Source organism: Schistocerca gregaria, chromosome 8 (genome assembly GCF_023897955.1).
Source record: "Schistocerca gregaria isolate iqSchGreg1 chromosome 8, iqSchGreg1.2, whole genome shotgun sequence".
In the NCBI taxonomy this organism is placed as follows: domain Eukaryota; kingdom Metazoa; phylum Arthropoda; class Insecta; order Orthoptera; family Acrididae; genus Schistocerca; species Schistocerca gregaria.
This window is the reverse complement of record NC_064927.1, coordinates 474,918,408-474,938,586: the sequence shown is the minus strand read 5'-3', so window position 1 is coordinate 474,938,586 and position 20,179 is coordinate 474,918,408. Positions and strand designations below refer to the sequence as shown.

General features: G+C 37.9%; 1 protein-coding gene across 6 annotated transcripts in view; it reads right to left on the bottom strand.

The window, feature by feature from the left end:
* Positions 1–19,736, bottom strand: part of LOC126284405 (2-oxoglutarate dehydrogenase complex component E1-like) — a 115,943-nt gene extending 96,207 nt beyond the window's left edge. For 2 of the 6 annotated variants that reach the window (XM_049983316.1, XM_049983314.1), the window contains exons 1-3: positions 19,601–19,694; positions 18,829–19,087; positions 13,484–13,699 (exon numbers count right to left, since the gene is read on the bottom strand). In XM_049983316.1, coding sequence (XP_049839273.1) covers positions 13,484–13,699; positions 18,829–19,077 — 465 coding nt within the window. In that variant the 5' untranslated portion in view covers positions 19,078–19,087; positions 19,601–19,694. Of the gene's footprint in view, positions 1–13,483; positions 13,700–18,828; positions 19,088–19,600 lie in introns of all 6 variants that reach the window. The other 4 variants (XM_049983315.1, XM_049983317.1, XM_049983311.1 and 1 more) reach the window with 4 other exon arrangements.
* Between the last annotated feature and the right edge of the window lie 443 nt (positions 19,737–20,179).

Below are 20,179 nucleotides of genomic sequence, written 5' to 3'. Positions count from 1 at the left end.
ACGCATTATTATGGCCAAGATAGATATGAAGACCACACCTACTACAGTAGTACAAGTTTATATGCCAACTAGCTCTGCAGATGACGAAGAAATTGAAGAAATGTATGATGAAATAAAAGGAATTATTCAGATAGTGAAGAGAGATGAAAATTTAATAGTCATGGGTGACTGGAATTCGAGTGTAGGAAAAGGGAGAGAAGGAAACCTAGTAGGTGGATATGGATTGGGGCTAAGAAATGAAAGAGGAAGCCGCCTGGTAGAATTTTGCACAGAGCACAACATAGTCATAGCTAACACTTGGTTTAAGAATCATGAAAGAAGGTTGTATAAATGGAAGAACCCTGGAGATACTAAAAGGTATCAAGATAGATTATATAATGGTAACACAGAGATTTAGGAACCAGGTTTTAAATTGTAAGACATTTCCAGGGGCAGATGTGGACTCTGACCACAATCTATTGGTTATGACCTGTAGATTAAAACTGAAGAAACTGCAGAAAGGTGGGAAATTAAGGAGATGGGACGTGGATAAACTGAAAGAACCAGAGGTTGTACAGAGTTTCAGGGAGAGCGTAAGGGAACAATTGTCAGGAATGGGAGAAATAAATACAGTAGAAGAAGAATGGGTAGCTTTGAGGGGTGAAGTAGTGAAGGCAGCAGAGGATCAAGTAGGTAAAAAGATGAGGGCTAGTAGAATTCCTTGGGTAACAGAAGAAATATTGAATTTAATTGATGAAAGGAGAAAATATAAAAATGCAATAAATGAAGCAGGCAAAAAGGAATACAAAAGTCTCAAAAATGAGATCGACAGGAAGTGCAAAATAGCTAAGCAGGGATGGCTAGAGGACAAGTGTAAGGATGTAGAGGCTTATCTCACTAGGAGTAAGATAGATACTGCCTACAGGAAAATTAAAGAGACCTTTGGAGAGAAGAGAACCACGTGTATGAACATCAAGAGCTCAGATGGAAACCCACTTCTAAGCAAAGAAGGGAAGGCGGAAAGGTGGAAGGAGTATATAGAGGGTCTATACAAGGGCGATGTACTTGAGAACAATATTATGGAAATGGAAGAGGACGTAGATGAAGATGAAATTGAAGAGTTTGACAGAGCACAGAAAGACCCGAGTCTAAACAAGGCCCCCGGAGTAGACAACATTCCATTGGAACTACTGATGGCCTTGGGAGAGCCAGTCCTGACAAAACTCTACCATCTGGTGAACAAGATGTATGAGACACGCGAAATAGCCTCAGACTTTAAAAAGAATATAATAATTCCAATCCCAAAGAAAGCAGGTGGTTACAGATGTGAAAATTACCGAACAATCAGTTTAATAAGCCATAGCTGCAAAATACTAACACAAATTCTTTACAGACGAATGGAAACACTAGTAGAAGCCGACCTCGGGGAAGATCAGTTTGGATTCCGTAGAAATACTGGAACACGTGAGGCAATACTGACCTTACGAATTATCTTACAAGAAAGATTAAGGAAAGGCAAACCTACATTTCTAGCATTTGTAGACTTAGAGAAAGCTATTGACAATGTTGCCTGGAATACTCTCTCTCAAATTCTTAAGGTGGCAGGGGTAAAATACAGGGAGTGAAAGGCTATTTACAATTTGTACAGAAACCACATGGCAGTTACAAGAGTCGAGGGGCATGAAAGGGAATAAGCGATTGGGAAGGGAGTGAGACAGGATTGTAGCCTGTCCCCAATGTTATTCAATCTGTATATTGAGCAAGCAGTAAAGGAAACAAAAGAAAAATTCGGAGTAGGTATTAAAATCCACAGAGAAGAAATAAAAACTTTGAGATTCGCCGATGGCATCATAATTCTGTCAGAGACAGCAAAGGACTTGCAAGAGCAGTTGAACGGTTTGGACAGTGTCTTGAAAGGAGGATACAAGATGAAAATCAACAAAAGCAAAACGAGGATAATGGAATGTAGTCGAATTAAGTCGGGTGATGCTGAGGGAATTAGATTAGGAAATGAGACACTTAAAGCAGTAAAGGAGTTTTGCTATTTGGGGAGCAAAATAACTGATGATGGTCGAAGTAGGGAGGATATAAAATGTACACTGCCAATGGAAGGAAAGCATTTCTGAAGAAGAGAAATTTGTTAACATTGAGTATAGATTTAAGTGTCTGGAAGTCTTTTCTGAAAGTATTTGTATGGAGTGTAGCCATGTATGGAAGGAAACATGGACGATAAATAGTTTGGACAAGAAGAGAGTAGAAGCTTTCAAAATGTGGTGCTACAGAAGAATGCTGAAGATTAGATGTGTTGATCACATAACTAATGAGGAAGTATTGAATAGGATTGGGAAAAAGAGAAGTTTGTGGCACAACTTGACCAGAAGAAGGGATCAGTTGGTAGGACATGTTCTGAGGCATCAAGGGATCACCAATTTAGTATTGGAGGGCAGCATGGAGCATAAAAATCGTAGCAGGAGACCAAGAGATGAATACACTAAGCAGATTCAGGATGTAGGTTGCAGTAGGTAAAGGGAGATGAAGAAGCTTGCATGGAGAGCTGCATCAAATCAATCTCAGGACTGAAGCCGACGACAACAACATGCTGGTGTTGGCAGTCATGTGTGCATGAGGTGTGCTTGCTTATGTGTATGAATGGTGTGTGTTTCTCTTTTGCTGATGAAGGCTGTGACCGAAAGCTTTATGCGAGTGTCTTGATTGTGCTTGTCTGCAACGTAACATGTCTTTTTTGCGTTAAGTAGAAATTTGTCTTTTCTACTTTGCTGGTAATTTTAACTGCAGTTTCCACTGTTTTACAATACAAATTTTCAGCATTTTTGGAAGTAGGGCAGACTGAAAATCAGTTTCATCAGTCCATATTACGGAAAAAAAACACTGGATTACCTTTTGACATCACATGCACCTGGTTATTCGAAATGTATTATTAAAAAAAGGGTTACACTAATGAGATGGAAAGTGTCATTACTGGATCAAATATGCATTTAACACCAGACAAATGTTTGAAATTGCCTTCCTCACACTGTGTTACTCACAAAATTTACCATTACATTTTCTATTTAATACAACTGTTGCATGCACAAGACAAAGTAAGAACAAGAAGCAATTGTAAACAGTAGTTTGCTAATGTTTTGGGGCATGTAACAGGATAGTACTGACTTCAAAGGAATGTACTGTGTAAATCTGTAGCACCATCTCCCTTTATTATACCCCAAGGAACCTTTCTGGCGATCTAAAGGAGCTTATATGTTCAATTTTTCCACACAGTATTTCCAAATGGACCTTGCCATAATCAGGGTTGATCTTTAATACACAGGGTGAGTCAAAAAGGACTTCACAACTTTGGAATGATATAGAAATTTAATTAAATAACTTACACAATTAGTACATGTGTCATTTTGTAGCAAACAACCTCAAGATTCAGAAAAAAGTGTCATGTGTTATTTTGGTTCAATGTGACTGTCATTTGTGATGCAGCAAACATCACAACGGTATTCCAATTCCTCACACTCACTGGAGCAATTCGGGCATAAATTGTGCAGTAGCAATGTAGATTCCATTTTCCAGGTCGGTTAAATTGTTCGGTAGGGGAGGAACATACACATCGCCTTTAATGAAATCCCAGAGAGAGAAATCCAATGGCGTCAAGTCTGAGGAGCATGTTGGCCACGTGATTGGCCCTTCATGGACAATCCACCAACGTGGGAAGCAATTATCAAGAAAACCTTGAACTTCCGCTGGGAAATGAGGTTATGCACCATCTTGGCAGTAGTAAACTGTCCCATCTTTGTCATCTTCATCAATCAGTGGAAGTTTAAGCATATCCAGATACATATTACCAGTGATAGTACTCACCATGAAGAAAGGCAGTAAACTTTCAATTTGCTAGGGGGCACAAAACACATTATCTTTGTCGCTGTCATGAATGTGTTCTAGGGTTGCATGTGAATTTTTCGATGCTCCATGAAATACTGACTCATCTCTGAAGATTACTGTGTTCAGGAATGTGCCATCATCCTCTATCTGATGCAACATTTCCACACAAAACTCCACATGAGCAATCTTATCTTTATCACTAATGTGCTGCTCCATTGTGAATCTATATTGTTCCGAGTATAAATGTATCTAAAAACAAAGATGATGTGACTTACCAAACGAAAGCGCTGGCAGGTCGATAGACACACAAACACACACACAAAATTCAAGCTTTTGCAACCAACGGATGCTTCATCAGGAAAGAGGGAAGGAGAGGGAAAGACGAAAGGATGTGGGTTTTAAGGGAGAGGGTAAGGAGTCATTACAATCCTGGGAGCAGAAAGACTTACCTTATGGGGACAGGTATACACTCGCATACACACACATATCCATCCGCACATACACAGACACAAGCAGACATTTATCCTGTTTACCATATCATCAATATGTCGGCTACCTGGTGATTTATCATGTTTACTGAACAATCCGTCTCAAGAAAGTACTCCCAACAAGAGTAAACTGCAGACTCGCTTGGAGGTTCTTTAGCATATTCGAATTGAAATTTACATCAAACAGTTGCAGAAGAGTTCATTTCTTGAAAACAAAACACAAAGCGAGCACACTCCACACCAGTGAAAGTAGCCATTTTAACTGTGTGCTACGCTTGCACTCCTAGTGGCAGAATGGGGTACTGATGCACTACATGAATCAAACTGCTGGCTGCTACAAAATGACACACTTAGCGATTCTGTAAGTCAACTCAATAAGTTTTGATATTATTCCAAAGCTGAATGTCCTTTTTGATTCACCCTGCATATGCCATCCAGATTCCAGGTAGTATGTGATAAGCTTTCCATTGACTTAACATCTTTAATTGGTGAGCTCAACTCTGTTTATGAAAAATTGAACTACTTCACTAGCCTTGTGGTAATTTTGCAGATATTCTATGAAATAACACACATACCTAGTGACAACCTAAACACTCCTAAGGTATCACCTCTTGGTCTAACAAGATTTTTAAATCAATGCAGCTGGAAAAGTCTGCATAACAATCATGTTTCAAATGATGAGATATTAAATAAAAATTTATGATCACTGCACACGAAAGATTATGGAATTAGAACTGGTTACCATGACAAACCAATGGATGATAACCAGCTTTTACAGGGTGCCCAAATAAAGCTGGCCTAGAAAATAAAAACACTGACCCTGAATTGACCTTTGTTAATGAGTAGGAGAATTGCTTGTCACAGAAAATGCTGGAAACTGATTTAAATGCACCAATCATTTGCTGTCATATGTCTGTGGTGGATCCTGAGCAAATTGGAATCAAGAGTTTTAGATGCTCAGTTTTTCATTTCTTTGATAAGGCTCAGTTAAGCCCGGCAGGGTATGTGACATTAGGACATGTACCATCAGGCATCAGAAAGCCCTATCAGTACAGCTGCTGTATAATCTCAATACTGATGTTTGGTTCACAATGCTTGGCATCCATATCATGATGTTATTCTTTCACTGAACTGTTAATGCTGAACACTACGTCCAGAAAGTATTTAATCCATAATTGTTTCAATGTCCATGATGGCCATTTCCAGCACCATATGTGATGTTCAGTAATGGGGTCTTATTGAAATGCATGGAAAGTCCCTCTTCCGCCCCCTCCCCCCCCCCCCTCCTCCTTCCAAGTGTCGTGTCGTGTAGGTGAGAGCGTGCATTCACTTTTTTTTGGATGGGTGGGGAGGATTGGTGAGTGCATGCACCAATAATCTGTACAAATTGCTGTGTAGCCCTTTCCCAGGTATCATTTTGTTTCAAGAATTATTGCATGTTGTTGATCTAACATGATTATACAATCAGCAAATATTAGGCTAATGGATATTAATTATGGAATAGTTAGAATCCAGAGACGGGAGTAGGCAACAAGTCACCTAAAATGAGTTGTGGACGTTACATATGCACACGGAAAGTGAATGATTGAGCATAGAAGAGCTGCAGTGCTGTCTCATTTTTTTGTGGAGCAATGTTAGCAGTGTCCATAGCCCAGTGAGAGAGCAGCTGACAAAAGTCATGTTGCATAGCAATAAGCTCAAGTAATTGTGCCTAATACTGTGCTAATAACCACAGAATACGCAATGCTACCTTAAAAGCTACAGCCATAATCTCGACAGTTCCATGCCAGCCGTCAAGGTGGGTGCCCGGTTGCTGGTCCTATACTCCCATGTGTATGACCCTTAGTGACTGACTGGCCACACATTTATGTTTCCATAATTATTTGATAGCACCTGAAGATGAAGCTTTAGGCTTTGAGCCTGGCCATGTAATAAATTAGAAATTACTGGTGCATGAAGCACTTTTTATTGTATTAATATCAACTTCCAAACCAAACAAAATTACAGATTACACATAAAAATAATAAGCCATGGAGGTGCAAAATAAAATACTTATTTGTTATACAATGTAACCACGAATAATCTTAAGCACATGAAATATTTTCAGTTCTGTAGCTCAAAATAGATTGCCTCAATTAGGACCTCGCATCACTAGGCTATTTTCCTACGTTAAAAATATGTTTTGGATTATTGTTATTATAATATTCAAATCGCATTTACCATCAATATTCTCACAAAACATAAATTATTTTTATGTAATTAAAGCTTAAAAGTCATTAAATATAAAGACTTGTCACTGGATGAATATGTTTTAAATACAATAGCTCAGTAATTGGGCAGTAAATTAGAGATGAAATCACAACTGACTGTGTTCTTGACATTTTTAACATACGTATCAACTGTTGTCCCACCATTCAATAAAGCTTGAATGGCTTCACCCAAGACTCAGCAATTAGTATGGCAATGCCCTCCACCACAGTGAATATCAATTAATTGTGAAGTAAAAGCCTTTAGATCTAGCACTACAACTCGATACTATAACATCATGACCACCAAGTGGAATAAATTTCACACTTTTGCTGTTACAATATACCCCTTCTTAAACTTTTTTTGTAATTAACATCTTCCTGCCGTTTACGAAATTTTTTATCGGCCCCGTCAAATTTCGTATAAGCCCACAATGTTAATTTGCACCTGATTTTGCATCAACAAATTTATAATTTTCACGAAATTTACGCATTACGAAAAAATGTTTTGTTGAGAAAATATGATGCTGGCATAATGCTGGCTGTCCAGTAGTGTTTGCAAATATTAAGTGGTTAAGTTTCTTAGCACCAGGGAACTCTGTTCAGCAGATTTGAACAGACAAACAAGTAAAAGTTGTAAAAATTTGTGCCGTATTTCCCGCTGCCCCCATGCTCTACTTGGCGGGGTGGCTGATGGGAGGAACTAGGTTCGTTCAAATGAAGATATCATGACCAATCACAACCATTTCCAAAATGCCTCTACTGCACAAATGCAGTTTTGCGATTGTTCTGATCACTGTGACACCTTTGTCGAACCAAATTTAGCATGTTTCACCATATGGCCATGTGAAGCACAAGTTAGCATCGCCATTCACTTTGTGTTGCTCAAATGTTTTTAGTGTAAACACAGCGCCGGTTACATACTGTATTCATTCTGAGCAAAATGTGTTTCGAGAATTTATCCTCTTTCTCAAGTGCAGTATTTACATACATATTTTTTGCGGTGTTACGCAAACAAACAATGTGAGTGATAGTTTCGCGCGTGCAGATAATGTGCATTCAGAACATTCAAAAATTTATATCACTAAGTTGTTCCTAAGATTCAGGATGCCATACCCAATTACTACTTTAGCAAGAGCAGGCATTTCTCACAGGGGGAGTGACTGCTAAATCCAAGTTTTTGAGAACGGCCCTAAGTCGCATTAAGAGCAACTTGTGGCTGTTTTCAAAAACTGAATTCCATACTGACGATTGAGAATACAAGAACATGTTGTAACTGCAAATATATTTACAAGAAGTTCCGAGTACAATAAAGTTTTCTCCTTACCTGCTAAGCAACTACTTAAAGTTTTTATTTGAATGTGTTTCCATTGAGCTTTTCTGACATTTCATGACAGTATATGAAACATGGCTTCATCAAAAGCCAGATACTGAAGACCAGTCAAAGTAATGGGCAACAAGAGGTGAAACTATGACACAGAAAGTGGTTACATGTGTGATTCTTGTGGTGTGGCATTCATTCATACTCGCAGAGATACCATCTAAATGGAATACAACTACACATTGAATTATGTTATTCAAGAAAAACATCTACATCCCACAATGAAGGAAGTTCCTTTTTATCATGAAACCTACTCCTCATTGTTGATGTTATTTTTGAACTCAAACAGCTTTGCTCAGAATTGTTTCCACATTCACTCTATTTGCCAGATTTGGCTTCCTGCCATTACTCCTTTCCTCACAAAGCTAAATAAATTGATGGGTGGATGAAAATTAACTTCCAGCGCTGAGACGAACAGAGGCTTACTTATTCTGTGCTGCCGGGAATTTTTTTTTTATTCTGGTCATTAATGTATCTGGATGATTGACTGATCTGGCCTTGCAACATTAACCAAAACGGCCTTGCTGTGCTGGTACTGCGAACGGCTGAAAGCAAGGGGAAATTACAGCCGTAATTTTTCCCGAGGACATGCAGCTTTACTGTATGATTAAATGATGATGGCATCCTCTTGGGTAAAATATTCCGGAGGTAAAATAGTCCCCCATTCGGATCTCCGGGCGGGGACTACTCAGGAGGATGTCGTTATCAGGAGAAAGAAAACTGGCGTTCTACGGATCGGAGCGTGGAATGTCAGATACCTTAATCGGGCTGGTAGGTTAGAAAATTTAAAAAGGGAAATGGATAGGTTAAAGTTAGATATAGTGGGAATTAGTGAAGTTCGGTGGCAGGAGGAACAAGACTTCTGGTCAGGTGACTACAGGGTTATAAACACAAAATCAAATAGGGGTAATGCAGGAGTAGGTTTAATAATGAATAGGAAAATAGGAATGCGGGTAAGCTACTACAAACAACATAGTGAACGCATTATTGTGGCCAAGATAGATACGAAGCCCACACCTACTACAGTAGTACAAGTTTATATACCAACTAGCTCTGCAGGTGACGGAGAAATTGAAGAAATGTATGATTAAATAAAAGAAATTATTCAGATAGTGAAGGGAGACGAAAATTTAATAGTAATGGGTGACTGGAATTCGAGTGTAGGAAAAGGGAGAGAAGGAAACATAGTAGGTGAATATGGATTGGGGCTAAGAAATGAAAGAGGAAGCCGCCTAGTAGAATTTTGTACAGAGCACAACTTAATCATAGGTAACACTTGGTTTAAGAATCATGAAAGAAGGTTGTATACGTGGAAGAACCCTGGAGATACTAAAAGGTATCAGATAGATTATATAATGGTAAGACAGAGATTTAGGAACCAGGTTTTAAGTTGTAAGAAATTTCCAGGGGCAGATGTGGACTCTGACCACAATCTATTGGTTATGACCTGTAGATTAAAACTGAAGAAACTGCAAAAATGTGGGAAATTAAGGAGATGGGACTTGGATAAACTGAAAGAACCAGAGGTTGTACAGAGTTTCAGGGAGAGCATAAGGGAACAATTGACAGGAATAGGGGAAAGAAATACAGTAGAAGAAGAATGGGTAGCTCTGAGGGATGAAGTAGTGAAGGCAGCAGAGGATCAAGTAGGTAAAAAGATGAGGGCTAGTAGAAATCCTTGGGTAACAGAAGAAATATTGAATTTAATTGATGAAAGGAGAAAATATAAAAATGCAGTAAATGAAGCAGGCAAAAAGGAATACAAACGTCTCAAAAATGAGATCGACAGGAAGTGCAAAATGGCTAAACAGGGATGGCTAGAGGACAAATGTAAGGATGTAGAAGGTTATCTCACTAGGGGTAAGATAGATACTGCCTACAGGAAAATTAAAGAGACCTTTGGAGAAAAGAGAACCACGTGCATGAATATCAAGAGCTCAGATGGCAACCCAGTTCTAAGGAAAGAAGGGAAGGCAGAAAGGTGGAAGGAGTATATAGAAGGTTTATACAAGGGTGATGTACTTGAGGACAATATTATGGAAATGGAAGAGGATGTAGATGAAGACGAAATGGGAGATACGATACTGTGAAGAGTTTGACAGAGCACTGAAAGACCTGAGTCGAAACAAGGCCCCCGGAGAAGACAACATTCCATTAGAACTACTGACGGCCTTGGGAGAGCCAGTCATGACAAAACTCTACCAGCTGGTGAGCAAGATGTATGAGACAGGCAAAATACCCTCAGACTTCAAGAAGAATATAATAATTCCAATCCCAAAGAAAGCAGGTGCTGACAAATGTGAAAATTACTGAACTATCAGTTTAATAAGTCACAGCTGCAAAATACTAACGCGAATTCTTTACAGACGAATGGAAAAACTGGTAGATGCGGACCTCGGGGAGGATCAGTTTGGATTCCGTCGAAATGTTGGAATACGTGAGGCAATACTGACCTTACGACTTATCTTAGAAGAAAGATTAAGAAAAGGCAAACCTACGTTTCTAGCATTTGTAGACTTAGAGAAAGCTTTTGACAATGTTGACTGGAATACTCTTTTTCAAATTCTAAAGGTAGCAGGGGTAAAATACAGGGAGCGAAAGGCTATTTACAATTTGTACAGAAACCAGATGGCAGTCATAAGAGTCGAGGGGCATGAAAGGGAAGCAGTGGTTGGGAAAGGAGTGAGACAGGGTTGTAGCCTCTCCCCGATGTTATTCAATCTGTATATTGAGCAAGCAGTAAAGGAAACAAAAGAAAAATTCGGAGTAGGTGTTAGAATCCATGGAAAATAAATAAAAACTTCATGGTTCGCCGATGACATTGTAATTCTCTCAGAGACAGCAAAGGACCTTGAAGAGCAGCTGAACAGAATGGACAGTGTCTTGAAAGGAGGATATAAGATGAACATCAACAAAAGCAAAACGAGGATAATGGAATGTGGTCAAATTAAATCGGGTGATGCTGAGGGAATTAGGTTAGGAAATGAGACACTTAAAGTAGTAAAGGAGTTTTGCTATTTAGGAAGTAAAATAACTGATGATGGCCGAAGTAGAGAGGATATAAAATGTAGACTGGCAATGGCAAGGAAAGCGTTTCTGAAGAAGAGAAATTTGTTAACATCGAATATAGATTTAAGTGTCAGGAAGTCATTTCTGAAAATATTTGTTTGGAGTGTAGCCATGTATGGAAGTGAAACATGGACGATAACTAGTTTGGACAAGAAGAGAATAGAAGCTTTCGAAATGTGGTGCTACAGAAGAATACTGAAGATAAGGTGGATAGATCACGTAACTAATGAGGAGGTATTGAATAGGATTGGGGAGAAGAGAAGTTTGTGGCACAACTTGACTAGAAGAAGGGATCGGTTAGTAGGACATGTTTTGAGGCATCAAGGGATCACAAATTTAGCATTGGAGGGCAGTGTGGAGGGTAAAAATCGTAGAGGGAGACCGAGAGATGAGTACACTAAGCAGATTCAGAAGGATGTAGGTTGTAGTAGGTACTGGGAGATGAAGCAGCTTGCACAGGATAGAGTAGCATGGAGAGCTGCATCAAACCAGTCTCAGGACTGAAGACAACAACAGCAACAACAACAATGTATAGCACAGTCATTGGCCCAAAGCATTGATTTACAAGGTGACCATGTAAGATAGTTTAAAAATTCTAATAAATTTTATGTTTTACTTGTCAGATCAAAACCTTTTTGAATGACCTTCAGACTTACTGTGAGAACAACAACTTTTTACTAAATACAACACAATCACTCACACAGAAGCAACTACTCTGATCCTTGGCTTCATACAGAGTGACAGGTTTGAACCTAAACAAACATCACTTGTTACAAGGAGAAAAGTAATTATGACTACTACAAACAATTCATTTCGTCTTGCCCAAACTGGAGGCAGCTGCAACTGCACCCAATGAAACAGAGCTGCTCACTTGTGTTCATAGTCCTGCTTCACAGCAAAGGTGCAAGAGACAACCTTGTTCTCAAGATAGTTCTAGCTGAATGTTAGCAGATGAGTGCACTGAGCTCACATGGCCTCTCAGCACTACGTACTGCATTTCACTACATGAATAACAGCAAGGACTTCTTCCAGCAAGCACATATTATCCTTCCCTCTACATTAGAAATAGCACTTTTTTTGTTAGAAAGAATAGACAGCAACAGTGTTCCACCTGTACTCTGATACTTAATTTAATGAACATATTAAGAATGTACCTCAATGTGCAGCAACAAATTCAGCTGAATAGACAAAAGCAACTTACTACCAGGTAAAGCATGATAAGGAGCAAGTAATCCCATGAGGCAGAATTACTTGCTGTTTTTTCCTGCACTTAAAACAGTACATACATGTGCACTGATCCTCAAACAAAGACTGAAGATGATGGATGATCTCCAGGTCCTATGGAATCTTATTACAAATTACCATCATTTTGAAATTTAAACAAAATTCACAATCCTAATAAAGACACTTTCATTTCTGCACAGTCTCCACTCTTTCTATTGAGCAACCCTTTTAATTATTTCCACAGCACTTCATATAGCCCAACTCCTGCTCAGTCAGAATATGGTAACACTGACTGCCCATGCCCGAGCTGTGCTTGCCCCATCCCACAACCCCCAGAAATTAAATGGCACCTTGTGCATAAGTAGGGGAAGGATATCAGTGTTTAACATCCCGTTGACAATGAGGTCATTAGAGACAGAGCACAAACTCTGATTAGGGAAAGATTGGAAGGAAATCGTGCCCTTTCAAAGGAACCATCCTGGCATTTTTATGAAACAATTTAGGAAAATCATGGAAAACCTAAATCAGGATGACTGGAGACGGGAGTGAACTGTTGTCCCCCCAAATGAAAGTCCATTGTGCTAATCACTGCGCCATCTCGCTCAGTACCTTGTGCATAAGTGCTAATCAGGGCAGTGTCATACTTAATCATAGCAAAGAATGTCAAAATAGCATTTTCTGAAATTATAGTGAAGGTAAACACTTCAATAAAATCTACAAAAAAGTAATTATAAATGTGGAAAACAACAACGATGTCATAACTTCATATTTGCAAATTATTTGAGGCCAGCATTAGTTTTATTAATTCATTAATTTTTGTAATTACACAAGGGCTACAATTGTAATTCATCTGCAGGAGGAAGAAAAAAGAGCTTTCACACAGTCACTCATTCAGCTACGCATTAGTATCTGTTCTGATCAAGCCTTTCACAAATTATTTTATTTACAGTATTTGTGTTTCTGCTATTACATGTAATAATACAATACATATTTACAGATGTGGCTATGCATTACACTACTTAACTGACCAAATGCCAGTTAAGGGAGCAGGCACTGGATTACATATAGCACCACAACACACAGCAATCATTACTGTGTATCAATACATTTCTCCTTTCCTATGGCAATAACCAAAAGAACTGACACAGCAATAAAATAACACATGTGCAAATCTCTCACAGCAGCTGTAACGTGAGTCTAGGGCATACCTGGTACGAACGGATGATCGCCTGTACAGCCAAGTGGTCATCAATTATCTTTTCATTAACTTGTCCATCAAGAGCAGGCACTGATGCTCCCAAATAAGGAGCAAGACTCGTTATGGGAACCTGGTTCTTCCCTGGAGGAGCTAGTGAAGGCGGAGGCTGGTATGCTTGGCCTGGTGCAGCACCCGCTGAGCTGCTTCGGAAAAATGTGTCCCATGACTGAAAACATTAAAGACACTTCATTTTCGATAATCATTTACAACAGAGACAGACAAAGATTTTCAACAATAATATCTAATTACAATAAACATCTCTGTTTCGAAAACAAACAAAAAATAAAACAACACTAAGGAAAAGAGAGACATCATTTAATACGTTTTTATGCATGCCAATGCATTGGTGCTTGACCCTGGAGGTATCAGTTTCAAATATTTGTAGCAGATAGATTTTCGAAGACAGAATTTCACTACAAGCGGGAAACTGCCAGTGACAACCACTTACTAATCACTAGACTGTGAGCCAATAAAATATAGATGTGTTCATGCCAATGACTGGTTTGAAGACCACAGCAGTGTACCCTTTGTTTCGGCCAAGTTTTGAACTGATTTATGTAGCCAATTACAAGACAACTTACGATTTAAAACGGGCCCTGAAGAATAGTGCAACTTCACTTCTCAAATACAAATGTAACAGCTAGAACTAAAAGAAGGAACTAACCAAAAATAGTTCTAATACTGACTGAGAATTAAACCATTAACCTTTGAATACACACTCAAGACATTTCTCCACTGAGATATACTGTGGGGTCAGTGTTATTAATTATTTCCCAGTTATTAAAAATTTCCTCGCTATATATTCACAACAAATGCACACAAAGCATCTCTAGGGGGCTCTGAGAGGAGTAAAGCTGGCAATGGTAGATCTAAGCTGTGGGCAAAGTTCGTGACCTGGTCCTCAAGAACTGAATACATGTCATGATAGATCTTTGTACGCAATTGTTCATTTCTAATATGTATGTTGTGCCATATCATGTGCCAGACTTCCAAACTCTGTTTCAGTATTTCCTGGTGTCTAATAGTCACAGCCTACCACTCAACTCAACTCCTATTAAAACTGTCCCATAACACTGCACAGACACAGACAGATGTTTATTAAACCCTTAAACTAAACTATGGTACATGCAACAGAGAAGGAAACAAAACAAACAGTAAATATAAAAAGACTGTAGAGCAATTTGTACAAGTAGAACTTCTGAGCATATATAATTCCGCAGTAACTCTCAACTCAAACATCCGGCAGTGTAAAGTACTTTAGCCACAAGGAATTACAAAATAGTAGGAAATTTGAGTATCCCTGAAACACTTGCAGAATAACAGTGTACTTTGGAAAAAATGAGATGAATGGACATTGTAGCCTAAACCATGCAATGCTTGTCACAAAAATTACCCTGAAAGTATAAAACATTCACTCTAATACTATACAACTTTAAACTAATGGTCAAAATCTAAAACAACATTAATTCCACTCATTAAATCAGATTACTTTCCTACAGGAGAGTACACAGAAAGAAGTGGTGTCAAAATAGGTATTACCAAAAAAATTAAAGAAACATCTCAGTCTTACTAAAATAATTACAAAAAAAATAAATAAAAAATGAAGCCTCACAAGAGAAACAGAATAAACAACATTCTCACAAATGTTCAAAAAACACATTCACCCAAAGACAAATTACTGTGCCATGCATACTCTGCGACACCTCTCCCAAAAGCTCCATTAACAACATCAACAACACATTACATAAAAGCCCTTTCCCTTCTCCATTTCCCAATTTTTATACAAAATTAATGATTAACAACAAAATTGGAGGTTTATATTAAACCTTACCACAAGACTTGCAACTTCTAGTACCCTCGCCCCCCACCCCAATTTTGGCCATACTATTAATTACAACCCCCCTCCCCTCCCCTATCCCTTACTAAAAAAAGACCCATACTGAATTCTCACAGAGACCCACCCACGCAAAAAAATCACACACACTGATTTTAACAAAATTCAAAATTAAATTTAAATATCTCAAACCATGTAGGTATCCTTCCTAACTGATCACAAGTGAACGTGCCAGCAACACTTCACTAAACCACTGCTAGTCCTAGGTTTAAGATCTGCTGGGTTCCTGCAGTTAACTCATTTAATTTTTCCCAAACAAGCTGCAAGGTTTCAAAACATCCATTGATTCTTTTTGTCACTACATACACTCATAACAGACTGAAATGTGGAAACCAACAGTTTCCTCTTTCTGAATCTGTGGCAGAAGAAAGGGGACTAACATGACAAATTCCACTATTAGCAACAGGATCAAGAATGACAATGCCTAATAAATTTTATACTCCATTTATGCAAAACCAACATGTCACAAAATACAAACCAAACACAAAAATCAGATGCCTATGATGGCTCTCACATAACTGGTATCTATATAACAAATACCTTACACATTACTTGATATTTGACACCACACTTGAAAGTATTCACAGGTGTCTGGATCATTTACTAGATGTAAAATATGACTAACTGAAGAACAAATTTTAATTAAATGTAATCTCAAAACAAGGCAGAATCTTAATGTAGTCACATAGAACAGGCCACATATATGTAATTATGCCGATCAAACAGAACATCCAGGATGGTCTACAATCTTTCATGAGTGATATCAGAGACACTAAAAGCTAAAAATCCGATAAATATAATCTTATACGACAGTAATAATATTGAAAGATAAAATTAGCTGATGCAGTGCACATCAGTTAACAAAATCCACTGAAATTAAGTAGGCCTAATGATCTGTAACAGTGGAGACAGCCATGGGTAAAGATGAAAACACCGACACAAGACAAGAGCTAAGGAAATGTGACCTAATTAAATTACTTTAATCAAATATTAAAACAGGCAAACACTTTATGTGATAACACTATTCATAATTTAAAAAAAAAGGTTCAGTGTAAATTAATGATAGGAAAACTATCCAGCACAGCCAATTCATGAGATTAAAGACAGCAGTAGCATGCACAAAGACTGATACAGTCTAAAGCATGGAGGAGATGCAAGCCTCAAGAAATGACCCCATGAATGACATCAATTACATCAAACCATTAGCACAAAAAAAACCTAACTAACTGAATCTTCAAGGGGCTGTGGTTGTTACTAATGCCTTAGTATTAATAACTTGAAAATGTCAGACCACATAGGAAAACAAGGATTCTAACAATGGAATGAGTAAGACAATGACAGCACATTCACTTGCACCACCAAAGTTCAAACAAATGCTGTCTTTCAATAGCCATCCCTGACACTACACTATATTTCAGTTCAATCATCTCAGACTTTAAAAAAAAAAAAAAAAAAAAAAAAATGCAACTTGCTTGTAACACAGAACACAATACAAAATATTGTCTCCACTAGACCTACAAATGTCTACAAAACAAGGCAATCTAAACAACCACAACAAGAACTAAATGAGATATTGTAAACGACACACAACCAACATCTACATAGGAAATATACAAACATTTTATTTTATTTTTTTCCCCAAATGCGATCCAGGTAACATATGTCATACACACAGGTAACATATATGGATTGTTCACCTTGATCCCTAGACCCCAATAATGGGTACAAGACAGTCACAAATATGTATTGAGAATATAAGGACACAAACTACAATACAAGTGCATCTGCAGTCAGCTTGTAATTCAGAGAAAAAAGAGATGTGCTGGATGTCAATCAAGTTTCCAACGAAATAACACTGGGAAAGCAGTGGCCAGTAGCCTAAATTTGAAACCAAGGCATGGCAGATGAAATTGTAATGTCATACAGCTCAATACACGTACACTATTCACTATAACAGCAAAGAAGGAAAGCAGTAACTGTATTAAAACCACAGAGTAATTTAAACAAAATAGGGAACTGTGAAATAACCACAAGTAGACCTATCATTAACAAAAGTAAACTATAACTTTCTGCAATATTTCGTGGTTAATGTTATGCAGTGGCCCCCCTTGCTTACTGTAAACTATAACTTTCTGCAATATTTCGTGGTTAATGTTATGCAGTGGCCCCCCTTGCTTACTTTTTAGCTTATTTACGATATATCCTCAAAATTGTCATTGGAGAGTGGATCCCTATGTAATGTGTGTTTTCTGAATTTACCTTACAGATTTGGTTGTTATGATGAAAACTGCATTAAATAAGGCAAATTGCAATTACACATATACTAAACACATTAGTTTACATGAAAGGTCAACCTGTTACTACAACCTTCACTTGGCATTCACTTCTGCTGACTTCAACCCACAACCAAATTATTCTTTTACTCTAACTTAGACCTTGGGCTATGCTAGCAATCACACCCTGTCACCACACACAAGATTTCGAAGAGGAGATACATCATCATATTTTAGCCCAGCTTGCTATAATGTTCAAGAAGTTTCTTTTACTTCACTCACAGTAGAGGTTTACTGAAACAGCCATGGAGACACCACACAACCATAGGTAATTACTGTGACAGTAGACAATGTGAAAGTGAAGATTAAAAAGAATTTGAGCTCAGGGTAATGAAAACTGTAGTAATAACTAAAGTGTGCAAGTACCTACAACCAGGAAACAGACTAAAAGCAAATAGTAATATTTGCCAGAAATAAAACAGACAATTCTACCAGCACATATGTAACAAGAAGATTTCCTTGAACTTTGAAGAATAAGACTGATAAACTTATGAAAAAAGATCAATTTTAAATGCTGATCACAAAAAGGCAACAGAGCTTAATTAAATTAAAAAATATAATTTTTATACGATTAAAAAACTAAGCTGGCTGACAGTTATTCAACATAAAATAGTTTGCAACTATTTCAAATCAATCAATACAATAAGATAACACAATAAAACAACTAATAGAAGGCTACAGATGCAGGAGTAAAAGCTACCAAGTCCATGTGTCACTAAATATTAGAAGTATCAACAATACTTTCGACTGAGAAAATTACATACTCGAAAGAACAGCTGTAAGCATATGCGAAGACAACAGTAATTGTCAAAATGTAAAGCTGCCCCCCATCTTGATTAACAAGACATGAAGCACGAAAATTGCAGGAAATAAAAGAGAATGAAATGAGGGTCTCAATGTTAGTACGACTGTGCTGGATGAACTTTAACACAAAATATTCTGAAATAAGCATAGCGTTTCTTAATATAAAATTGTTTCCAGACTACAAGAGAGGTGAACAACATAGACGGGTAATACAATAAATAGAATCGAACTTCTTTAGTCTGAAAATTAAATGGTATTACTCACCACATGAACACTTTTTGGGTCAGCCAACCAAGCATTGTACATTTCTTCCACATATGCCGACGAACTGCCATTGAGAAAAGGTTCTGCTGCTACAGATGCGCTGTAATTTCGAGTACTGGTAACTGACAGTGAGGTTGTGGCACTTCCTGATCGCAATAACCATGCTGCAAATCGTTCAGGTCCTGCAGCGTGTGGAATTAATGGTGTAAGTGGTAACAGATTTGTTAATACTGATCTTGCACGATGCATCTTGGGTTGCCTGTAACACGCAAAACCGGAGATGTTATGATTTTCGAGTACGGGGAAATAGCAACACAAATTAAAGCGACGCGTTTGGGAAGTTACCCTACGGGTACCGGGGGTTTCTAATCCAATTCCTCTACAATAACACGGACGAATAGCATTAAGCACTACACCCAAGTTAAAAACACAGTATTTTACGAATCAACTGTGATATGTAGAGAGATGACATTGACTTACGACAATCTTGATACACTGATTCTTAGCTTACTATTTCACTCTTTACCACAAGTTCTTTATCACTTGTCCATCGCAAAATTTCACACGCACTTCAAAGTAAATGTTGTTATAACAATTGTACTGGCATACCTGTGTTGTTACGATCGATAAATTTGGCGCAACCTCTTGCGCAACTTATAACTTTAGTATATTAGCGAACTGTTACAAAACTGAGGTAAAAAGAACACAAGAGCCTTAGAAAGTGGTTCAGAACTGAAACTTGTCCAAACGTTCTCCCATTACGTATTTTTACCTTAATTTTCCTAGGTGTTATCTCCGCACGAACCTCACCGCTACTCACCACCAGCTACCATTTGTAGCACCACAGGCTAGGCAACCTAAACAGTGCAGTATTGAGTTGTGTCACTTTTCATCTTTGCATTTGTTTACTGTAACAAAATATGAAGTAAAATGAATAATTTTACTATTGAAAACGGCAAATAAAAACAGGAACAGTTTATAAAGTATTACAATAACATAAAGATTCGTAAAGTGGTATATTTGTCACAACGATAAAACTTTGTGCTTGCAATGTTGGCGATGCTGGCTTTAATAATTAGAACTCCTCTCTCAGCGTAATTAAGCGTGTTTTAGAAGTTGCGAAAAATGCACAATAGCCTTGTGGCACACAATATAGCTTTCGCCATATAATTAACAGCGTTAAATAAATAAATATGTTAGGAAAATACGAAGAAAGTCTTAATGTTTAGTATTTTATCTATCTTCAGCAATTGTGCCGGTATTTATCGAAATAATCAGCAACCAGCTGCATAAAAATAAATTTTATTTCCTTAACCGGTTTCAAATACTTACTGCTCTTCTTCAGAAGACT